At 43.8% G+C, this 11,571-nt stretch overlaps 1 protein-coding gene across 1 annotated transcript; it reads left to right on the top strand.

Moving 5' to 3' along the window:
- Nucleotides 1–4,413: 4,413 nt before the first annotated feature.
- Nucleotides 4,414–6,435, top strand: kbtbd13b (kelch repeat and BTB domain containing 13b). Its single transcript, XM_068724069.1, has one exon. The coding sequence runs from the start codon at nt 4,559–4,561 to the stop codon at nt 5,969–5,971; it is 1,413 nt and encodes a 470-aa protein (XP_068580170.1). The 5' UTR covers nt 4,414–4,558; the 3' UTR covers nt 5,972–6,435.
- Nucleotides 6,436–11,571: the final 5,136 nt, after the last annotated feature.

Raw genomic sequence — 11,571 nt, 5'->3', positions numbered from 1 at the left:
AGTAAAATATGTAGTTGTCTGTGTCATCACTCACGTTCTCCTGCATACTCTCTCTTATTATTATTATTCTGTGTCTTTTTCGACTCAAAATGATTTATGCTACAAATACTGTTCATATTTCTACACATGAATATACAGTTTCTTGTGTTTTCATAAATCCTAAATATATATATTTTTTTCTTTTGGTGTCTAACTCGTGCTGTTTCAATTTAAATGTTGATCATTTTCTAATTCCATAAACATGCATTATATTTAAATCATTAAATACAAACCAAACTCTTCACTTATGTTTCTTATTACATAGTAATAATAGGAGTCTTTGTGTTTGTGGCACAAGACTAATTTAGGTCTAATATTCTCTATCTTGTAACTCTGCTTTTGGTCTCCACCACCCCCTGATGGACGTATCTGTCTCTTCAGAGTCTAAAAGCTCCATAAAGTTTACCCAGCGGAAACAAAAATTCGAACCACAACATGACAAACAGTTGCTTATTTCCACATCCAGCAATTACAGAGTAACACCTGGAGTCTTTGTGTCGCCTGATAAATGGAAGTCCAATATTTTTCTCGCTTTTAGCTCCTTTTTTGGTCTCCACCACCACCACCATTGCGTTCACCAGGTCGCCTCTGACTGTGTCTGTTTGTCTGCTGCTGAGGAGATAGAGGACAGGTAAAATGTGCCGTAGAGTATTCAATTCAATCACTTTTTTCCCCACACACTATATTGTATTTCTGCTTGGCGTGAACAAAACCTTGCAGCATTACAGCGCATTTGTCTTTGCTCTTCTAATTTCCTCCACTGGCATTTCCCACAATCCCCTCTTGCCTGCTCACACACTGCTGGGGAGCCGGTGGGATAGTGTTGAGCCGAGGAGGGCCGGGGCCCGGGTCACATGACCTGGTGTATTACTGCGGCCAACAGAACCCAAATGTAGGTCAGCCCCTCCTCCACTTCACTGTAAGTGAATGTAAAGATACTCACGGACAGAAAACAGATGTGAAGACGCAAACAAAGAGACGCTGTTGTTTTTTTCTCACACTGATCTGAGCTCAAAGCCTCTCACAGAGTTACACATCCTTTTTAATCACATCGCTGTGAAAGTCTAATTTTTTTGTTTATTATCACAGAGGGATTTTTTACGACTTTACACACTACATTGTATCGTTTTATTTGTTCTAATCTGGTGTTTGTACATTGAATTTGTCACGACTTGCTGACCCGTCAACTCATTTAAGTGCTGCACCTTAAAGAAATAGTAGTTAGTAGACATTTTTAGGAAATTTGCTTTCTGGCGGAGAGTCAGAGGAGACGATCGATACCCCTCTCACATATATTCAAGGACTTTAAGATACACAAGATAGTGAATAAAAATGTCAATAATCATCATGAAGTTATGATCAATTCCAGTGAATTTGCCTTCTAGCAGAGAATTAGACAAGATTATTGATACCACTCTTGTCTGAGTGGTGTCTGTACGATAAATATAAAGGTCCAACAGCCTGTTAGCGTAGCTTAGCATAAAGAATGGAAGCAAGGGGAAACAGCTAGCCTTGCTCTGTTCAAAACTGCGGTCACGAAATCCACCTCTAAAATGCTGGTAGGTGGATTGTGTTACCTTTGTCAGAGCCAGGCTAGCTGTTTCCCCCTGTCTCCAGTGTTTATGCTAAGCTAAGCTAATGTACCCTTCAGCTGCTAGGTCAAGCTCCATAGTTCAGATGTTCGTGACGAGGAATAAAACTTGCTGAAAATATTTGAACTGTTACCAAACCATACCATTACCACTCTCTTGGCTGTACAGTAAATAAGGGTACATGCAACAGCCAGTTAGCTTAGCATAAACACTGGAAACAAGGGAAAACAGCTAGCCTTGCTCTGTCCAAACTAAGGTAACGAAATCCACCAACCAGAACCTCTAAAGTTTACCAAACCATACAATATCACTCTTGTGTCTGTACGATAAATATACAGTTGTGGTCAAAAGTTTACATACACTTGTAAAGAACATAATGTCATGGCTCTCTTGAGTTTCCCCGTTATTTCTACAACTCTGATTTTTCTCTGATAGAGTGATTGGAACAAATACTTCTTTGTCACAAAAAACATTCATGAAGTTTGGTTCTTTCATGACTTTATTATGGGTTAACAGAAAAAGTGATCAAATCTGCTGGGTCAAAAATATACATACAACAGTGCTAATATTTGGTTACATGTCCCTTGGCCATTTTCACTTCAATTAGGCGCTTTTGGTAGCCATCCACAAGCTTCTGGCAAGCTTCTCGTTGAATCTTTGACCACTCCTCTTGACAGAATTGGTGCAGTTCAGTTAAATTTGATGGCTTTCTGACATGGACTTGTTTCTTCAGCATTGTCCACATGTTCTCAATGGGATTTTAAGTCAGGACTTTGGGAAGGCCATTCTAAAACCCTAATTCTAGCCTGATTTAGCCATTCCATTACCACTTTTGATGTGTGTTTGGGGTCATTGTCCTGTTGGAACACCCAACTGCGCCCAAGACCCAACCTTCGGGCTGATGATTTTAGGTTATCTTGAAGAATTTGAAGGTAATCCTCCTTCTTCATTATCCCATTTACTCTCTGTAAAGCACCAGTTCCATTGGCAGCAAAACAGCCCCACAGCATAATACTACCACCACCGTGCTTGACGGTAGGCATGGTGTTCTTGGGGTTAAAGGCCTCACCTTTTCTCCTCCAAACATATTGCTGGGCATTGTGGCCAAACAGCTCGATTTTTGTTTCGTCTGACCACAGAACTTTCCTCCAGAAGGTCTTGTCTTTGTCCACGTGATCAGCAGCAAACTTCAGTCGAGCCTTAAGGTGCCGCTTTTGGAGCAAGGGCTTCCTTCTTGCACGGCAGCCTCTCAGTCCATGGAGATGCAAAACACGTTTGACTGTGGACACTGACACCTGTGTTCCAGCAGCTTCTAATTCTTGGCAGATCTGCTTTTTGGTGGTTCTCGGTTGACTCTTCACCCTCCTGACCAATTTTCTCTCAGCAGCAGGTGATAGCTTGCGTTTTCTTCCTGATTGTGGCAGTGACAAAACAGTGCCATGCACTTTATACTTACAAACAATTGTTTGCACTGTTGCTCTTGGGACCTGCAGCTGCTTTGAAATGGCTCCAAGTGACTTTCCTGACTTGTTCAAGTCAATGATTCGCTTTTTCAGATCCATGCTGAGCTCCTTTGACTTTCCCATTGTAGCGTTTGTGGGCGTTTGTATCCAATGAGCCCTATTTAAATGGCCTCAGAGAAGTCACCAGCTGTAGTCACTCATAATCACTCACAAGAAGTTAAGAGGCCATGCTATGAAGCTCATTTCATTGACACAACTTTCTAAGTCACCAAAATTGCTAATTCATGTTGCTGTATGTATATTTTTGACCCAGCAGATTTTGTCACTTTTTCTGTTAACCCATAATAAAGTCATGAAAGAACCAAACTTCATGAATGTTTTTTGTGACAAAGAAGTATCTGTTCCAATCACTCTATCAGAGAAAAATCAGAGTTGTAGAAATAACTGGAAACTCAAGAGAGCCATGACATTATGTTCTTTACAAGTGTATGTAAACTTTTGACCACAACTGTAAAGGTACATCCAACAGCCAGTTAGCATAGCTTAGCATAAAGACTGGAAACATGGGTGAACAGCTAGCCTGTGGATTTTGATACCTTTGGCTAGAGCCAGGCTAGTTGTTTCCCCCTGTCTCCAGTGTTTTTGCTAAGCTAAGCTAATGTACTCTTATATTTAAGACACCAAACTGGAATCAATCCTCTCATCTAACTCTCTGTCTGTACATCTACCTATTGAGAGTTAGGTGTAAAGGTAAAAAAATAATAGATTTCCAACCTTTTCCTTTAAGACACTGACATATGTTGGTATGATACAACTTCATTCATTTTGCCATGAGAACTGCGTACCATCTTATAGAAATGTTCAGTACATATTCCCCAAATGTAAAAGCATTGGACTTTTTGAAATTGTATTTAGTGTTAGAGTTTAGTTTTCACTTCCCAACATGAACGTCTGAATGTCTTTTCAAATCCCTCTCTACAAGAAATACAATTCTGGTCGGAAGGTAATTGTCTTTAAATATATGGACACTTAAAAAAATGGGAATTTGCCATGTGTTAATTTTTTAATTGTAGATTGCTAAATGCCCAAATTTTACATATAAAATACAGAATACTGAGACCTCAGTGTCCTCCGCTCTAATAGGCTACTGTATGGATCGTCGATACCACTAAATCTAAGTGATGAAATGCACTCTGGTGTTTTGGTTGAACTGATCCTGCAAGTGTGCAGCAGCAGATATCACCGACCATGTGTTCACATGCTGCCCACGACGTGAAATGTGACTCATGTCATTTGTTCTCCTCTATTTTTATCTGCATCTATTTTAGAACGCTGTGAAAGAACAGAGCGTGAAGCAGCTTTGTACCGAGTCACTTCTCTCCAGGACTTTTGGCAACGCTTCAGCTTCTGGTTTCATTTTCACGACGAGTGTTTTCTCGAGCGTCATCGTCAGAGAATATTGCAATGTCAGCAGAGGACGGCAGCAGCTGTGATGGTGAAGACGAAGGATATCCGCCATGTTGCTCCTCGGCTAAGCTGACCATCGTGGTCGGAGACACTCACTTCTCCGAAGACAAGACGTTTCTCGTTCAGAGCTGCGGCTATTTCCGAGCTCTGTATCGCTCCGGGATGAAGGAGTGTCGGCAGGAAGAGATCCACCTCAAGTCTCTGCGCGCTCGAGGTTTTCTCATTGCCTTGGTGGTGTTGCGAGGTGAGATTCCCGACCTGGACGGCGACGACATCGTCGAGGCCATCGAATGCGCCGCGTTCTTGCAGGTGGCGCAGCTCACCAAGCATCTCGTGGACCTCATTGACTCGGACAACTGTTTGCTGATGTATCACACCGCTGCGACGTTTGGCCTCATGGATCTGTACCACGCCGCCGCGCTGTTCATCCGAGACATGTACGCCGACCTGGAGGCGGAGGTTCGGAAATCCTTGACGCCAGAGCTGATCTCCTACGTGGAGTCTTTGACCCCGAGGGTTTTTGTGGCTGTGGGCGCTCATGTGACCTGCGGCGTGGATGAAACGGTGCACGCCGCCTCCAGGACGGTCTGCTACCTGGATGAAACCGGTAACAGTTGGAAGGTATTGACAGATCTTCCGCCAGAGGCCAGCACCTCCATGGCCGGAGTGACCGTTTTAGACAACAGACTTTACATCGTCGGGGGAGTTCATGCACTTCACAAACGAGTCGTGGACTCTTGTTTCTGCTACAATGTTGAAAACAACAGCTGGACCCGGATCTCCAGTCCGGCACAGCTGCGATACAACCTTAGCCTCGTGGGAGTAGACGGACGTCTTTACGCCATCGGAGGAGAGTACGAGCGGACGTTGATGTCATCCGTGGAAACGTACGACGTAGAGAGCAGGAGGTGGGGGTTTGCCGCTCACTTACCTCGACCGGCGGCGGGAGCGGCGTGCACCAAAGCCATGGGCAGGATATTTGTGTGCTTATGGAAGCCGATGGAGACCACGGAGATCTACGAATACGTCTCGGGGTCGGATGAGTGGCGGCTGGTTACCACGCTGATCAGGCGCCAGAGCTACGGCCACTGCATGGTCGGCCACAGGGACGACCTGTACGTGGTGAGAAACGGGCCGTCGGACGACTTCCTGAGATGCCTCATGGACTGTTATAATCTGAACTCGGGCCAGTGGTCGTCTCTGCCCGGACACTTCGCCAATAGCAAAGGCTCGCTGTTCACGGCGGTGGTGAAAGGCGACTCGGTGCTCACGCTCAACAGGAGCATGACTCAGGAGTTTGCCGTCGACGGTAAAACCTGGAAGCCCCGACGGCAGATGAAAGGTTTCCCCAGAAGTGGAACCGTGTGGACTTTTCTGCTCCGGCTGCCGGACGCTTTCATGCTGCAGTAACGGCTCCACTTGCTCTGGGATTTATTGGACTGTCGATATCTTCTTACGCTAAGACATGTGTTTTCTACAGCTCTGTGCTAAATGTCCATCATTTCTCTTAGCGGTAATAATGTGTTTTCTGAGATCATGGGAACACGGTGGCAAAAATAAATACGAGTTTTTGTTCTCTTGCAAATAATGTTTCTTGTAGTGCTTCCCTTCAGGGTCTGGGTTCAGGGTAAGGCTGGGTTTAAGTTAGAGTAAAGGGAAATACAAAATGATCCTCTAAATCTGAGGCCATGGTTCTCACCAGTGGATTGCCCACTCCGGGTAGGGAATGAGTCCTTACCCCAAGTGAAGGAGTTTGAGTACCTCGGGGTCTTGTTTGCGAGTGAGGGAACAGTGGAATGTGAGATTGCCCGGAGAATCGGAGCAGCTGGGGCGGTACTGCAGTCGCTCTACCGCACCGTTGTGACGAAAAGAGAGCTGAGCCGCAAGGCAAAGCTCTCTATCTACCGGGCAATCTTCGTTCCTACCCTCACCTGTGGTCATGTGAACTGGGTCATGGCCGAAAGAATTAGATCGCGGGTACAAGCGGCCGAAATGGGTTTCTTCAGGAGGGTGGCGGGCATCTCCCTTAGAGATAGAGTGAGAAGTTCGGTCATCTGTGAGGGACTCGGAGTAGAGCCTCTGCTCCTTTGCGTGGAAAGGAGCCAGTTGAGGTGGTTCGGGCATCTGGTGAGGATGTCACCTGGGTGCCTCCCTAGGGAGGTGTTCCAGGCACGACCGGCTGGGAGGAGACCCCGAGGGAGGCCCAGGACCAGGTGGAGGGACTATATCTCCGGACTGGCCTGGGAGCGCCTCGGGATCCCCCCAGTCAGAGCTGGATGATGTGGCACCGGGAAAGGGAGGTTTGGGGTCCCCTGCTGGAGCTGTTGCCCCCGTGACCCGATCCAGGATGAGCGGTCGAAGATGAGATGCGATGAAAATGATCGGGAAAGAGACGTGGACACAACAGAGACCCTGTCAACTCTTGTTATTTCAAATGACTCGTATCCGGTCAAAAGCCAGATGCATTGTGACACGTTTTGGTTTACACTCAGCCACATACATGCGTCTCTGTTGGCCAGATACCACTTACCTCTGAGCTGAGTGATCGTGTGAGTGGTTGGACGTATAGATTGGACGTAGTTACAGTTGGGAGGAGTAAAGATACATGGGTGGATTATGAGACAATGGGCCCCTGGGCACAGACATGCAAAGGGCCCCATCACCTCTCCTACATATAAGACCAAGACACACATCATTTATAGTTGTCTGGTCTCTTTTTTGTGGTTATTTTGAGTCTTTATGTTGTTGTTTTAGATCACTTTGTAACTGTTTTGGTCTTTTTGTTGCTATTTTGCGTCTCTTTGTAGTTTTGTTGATTTTACATTACGGTCAGTTAAAAAGCCAAATTATATTTTTACCATCTAAAACATAAAATGTAATGTGTAAAGCTGTGATTTATATAAAAGAAGTAATTTAAAAGGGGTTTGAAGAGATACAACGGACTCTATGAGAGTATTTGTATGACTTTAAGTCCTCCATCATCATCAGGATCTGTTTAAACGTCAATCTGATCGTCTCACACAGTCTCTCAGTGCCGCTGGCTCCATGTGAACTGCAGTGTTTGTCCTCACACAGAGCTTCTGTTTCCTGCAGCAGCCTCGGTTTCCTGTTGGCACCGGGCGACAACGATGATGGGGGCTAACGACAGGCAGAGCCAGGCACCGCGGGCGGCCGGGGCGGGGCAGCTGGCGGCGAGTGGCCGAGGTCGGGCCGGGACACGACGGTGCCCTCCGCAACCCGCGAGCTTGAGTCTGGGACCGAAGCCAGGAAGCAGAGCTCCAAATCAGTGACGGATGAGCTTCTCTCTGTGGACATTAATCAGGTTATCGGTCCGACCGCATGATGGGAGCCGTCCGCTTCGCTGCCTTTCACAGTTAAAACTCACTTTAGATGATCTGTGTTTGTCCTCAAATAAAAGGTCTCTGAAGATCTGAGGCTGCAGAATCATTTTTATAATCAAAACCTATCTTAAGAAAACAGATTCTTAATAATGCTACCACATTGTTTTATGTCCAGCATATCTTATCTGTTTTGTAATAATAATATTAAAAATACTATTGTTATTATTTATAGTAATACGTATTATTATTGTTGTGTATTTTATTCCCTTTTATTGTTTTTATATTGTTTCATTTGCCAAATTGCACTCCTGTGTTTTAATCCCTGTTCACCCACTTTGTTTTGTAAATAAAGTTTATTATTATTGTGATTATTCTTATTTGTGTTCTTGTTGTTTGTATTGGCTCCATATTCCACAATATGTACAAGTACATTTAGTCCAGTACTGCACTTAAGTACAGTTTTGTAGTACTTGTACTCTACTCCAAGACATCTCAGAGGTAAATATACTTTTGAATTGACTACATTGATCTGACAGCTTTAGTAACTAGTTACTTTAGCGGAGTAACTTTCTACCACTGGTGTTATTATTGGAGACATTTTGCCTCCAGTGTGTTCAAACTGCTGTCAGATTCCTCCCCCTCTGAATGAACAATTAATCCCACTAAACACCGTTAAATCAACGTCACATGGACAGGCTGTCGGTCTTGATAATGTTGTGAGGAGACCATGTGCGTGAGGGTACGCACACCTTGAAAAAGAACAGAGAGTGTCCAGCCTCAAAACAGGAAGTGAGGGTGATGTGTTACTCTTCTTCCTTTACCTTTCCTGGCTGACAGATAACACATTCTGATTGGCTGACGAACGGGCACACAGAGAGAGTAGATGGTGAGGTGACACGCGCTCTATGATCTCCGTGTTTACACGCGGAACTAGGTCAGTCTAAAAACAGCCTTCACACACACACACACACACACACACACACACACACACACACACACACACACACACACACACACACACACACACACACTCAGGGTTTGAAGTGGTGATGTCATTGTTGCCGTGGCGCCGTCCTCATGATATCTCAGGCATTCCCCTCGACCGTGACCTCACGTCACCGTGAAACAAGAATCCATTCAAAACATTATTCAATCTTCATTTACCGCTAAAACATCCCTTCGTGTGTCCTTTCATTTCACGAGACACAAAACTAACCCTTTAACAACGTCTGCACTCGAAAAAGTCCCTTAAAGTAAAATGACTTTCCCCTTAATTTGTATTCTACAAATTCCAATTATGAACACTTTAAGTTAAGATATGCAAGCGGTTCAAACCCTTTCAAAGTCGATATGTTACATGACTTTTTGTTCGTTGTGTCCTAGAATCTGCAGCAGCACCAGTTCAACCCATTTATTAAGGTATAAACCGATTGTAATAATATATATTCAGGTTTTATTTTTGATGAGATTATCTGTGTGATTAAAGGGGTTAAAATAACCGTAAAGTTAAACATGAAAGCCATGCCGGAATTTAATTTCTATATTTATAAAATCCTCTTAAATGTCCAGATAAAACATTAATAATACAGTCATTTCTTACTGTACATTAATGTATTTATGTATCAGCCCCCTAACATCTCATTATGATTCATTCTTTTTATTAATCAGTGCATTATTTTGAATTTTCAGATTTTAAAATGAAGGGATTCTGTGTTAGGAAATACAATGAAATGTCTCTTTAACTCCGACTGAAGGAAAGGGCCGGGGTAAAGTGTGCGCAGGAAGTCATGAAGTCATAACTGAAGGTTGAAAAGAGTTTTCATATAATTAGAGGTGGTTTTGTCAGCTCATCAAGCCTCCATCACAAAGACGAGCGTTGTCCCCTCACCACCAGAGTTCAGACTTTAAATGGCCGTCTCTCTCAGTGGAGGAAAAAAGAGCCTATTTATAGTGAAGTGAAGCAAGTTAGTCTTCTTTAAACAAATGGTGCATTAAGGAGCCCCGATGGTGCGTGAACTGGTGGAAAACAGTATTCAGACCTTTTAAAAAGGAGCACGTACAAGTTAAATTCCTGCATTCAAAATTCAACTTTAGTGGAAAGAAAACAACAACACATCAGCAATAAAAAGCACTAAATGTATCAAAAGTAAAAAGCAATTGTTTCTTGTACCATATTATCCAATTATTATTAACCCAGAACATCATTGGTACCCGTCTCAGCAGTGATATTGGTGACAGGAGGTGCCTGCGAAGAGCAGACAATGAACCGAGTGTTTGTACTTTTATTTTTGAATTTCCAGGAGAGAGGCAATTCAGTCAAAGTCCAGATTTTAAGTTTACACTTTAAGTTAAAGTACCAATGTCTGTGTGTGTGTGTGTGTGTGTGTGTGTGTTGGGAATTACCATGTTCACACCCGTCTTAAACTGGTTGTTAAACCTTTCACAGCAGAAAAACAGTGGGAGTTCATGAATGGAACAGTTTCTTTTGGTTCTGCCCGTGTAGGAGAGGTGCTGACGGGTTGTTGATCTTATTGGTTGTTGATCTTATTGGTTGTTGATCTTATTGCTTTGGGGAATTATTTTCTTTTTCTTTTTTGGTGGAGAAAATTGGATCAATAGATCAATGTCACTCTCACATCTGTTGAAATAAGAAGCTACAGCGAGCAGATGCTTAGCTTAGCTTAGTTTAGCACAAAAGCAGGGGGAAACAGTTAGCCTGAAGCACTTTGTGACCAATTCTATTAAAGTACTTTCATAAGATAAAGGTTGTTGTCGCTTCAGTGTTCAACCAACAAACGGATAATGTTGGAAAATTGAGGAACGTACAAAGGAACGCTTCTAAAACGTGCACAGTTGTAATAAAATGTTTTACCATTTCACACTTTATTAAAATGTTTCCTCAGATTACTCAGATTTCCGTCAAACCACACAAGGCGGCCTCAGTCCTGATGGAAACATGTGTCTCCCTCCTTTGTGTCTCTTTGTTGTGAATGAGCGCCCCCCCCCCCCCCCCCCCCTTCCCCCTCCTCCACCCCTAACCTCCACCAGCTCCCCCTTTCACCCCCACCCTCCCCCCCCGTCAGAATAAGAAGACAATGATGTGTGACACCATGAATATTAAATGTACGAATACATTTTAAAGCAGCTGAGCGTTTCAGTCCGCTTCCCCTTAACCAGTCACAGTGATTTAATGTGTGTGTGTGTGTGTGTGTGTGTGTGAGACAGCCGGGGAGGCGGCGAGGAGGCGTCGCTCACCAGCCGACCTTTGACCTCTTAACTCGTCTCCATATGTTTTTTCACATTTTATGCGTTATTAGCACGATTAGCGTCGTAGCATCCAGGAGGCCGCTGCTGTTTTGAAGAAGAGCTGCTCTGATCTACAGACGCTGATCTCTGACATCAGTGAGCGTCACTTTGAGGTTCTTGCTGCAGATCTGGTCTCGAAAACACGACTGTGTGATATCAAAACATAATTCATTTTTCTTTGACGGACGATTTGACCCGACTGTAGTTTTAAATGTTTATTTCTCTTCGTCCAATATTGAAAGTTGAGCAGCGCTCGTCGTTCTGTGTATAAAAACAGCATCAGATCTTAATTAGAAGAACCACATGAAAATCAGACCGCCAGGCTTATTTACATCTGGTGTTTTCATACAAAAAAACTTCTAA

Source organism: Cebidichthys violaceus, unplaced genomic scaffold (assembly GCF_023349555.1).
Source record: "Cebidichthys violaceus isolate CVI_PGR_0920_01 unplaced genomic scaffold, fCebVio1.0.p SCAF_3, whole genome shotgun sequence".
NCBI lineage: Eukaryota > Metazoa > Chordata > Actinopteri > Perciformes > Stichaeidae > Cebidichthys > Cebidichthys violaceus.
Note: the sequence above shows the minus strand (reverse complement) of the source record. Positions and strands in the feature narration are given on the sequence as shown.

What these genes read in the sequence shown, in the direction of transcription:
- kbtbd13b (XM_068724069.1), top strand. Translation starts at nt 4,559, where the DNA reads ATGTCAGCAGAGGACGGCAGCAGCTGTGATGGTGAAGACGAAGGATAT.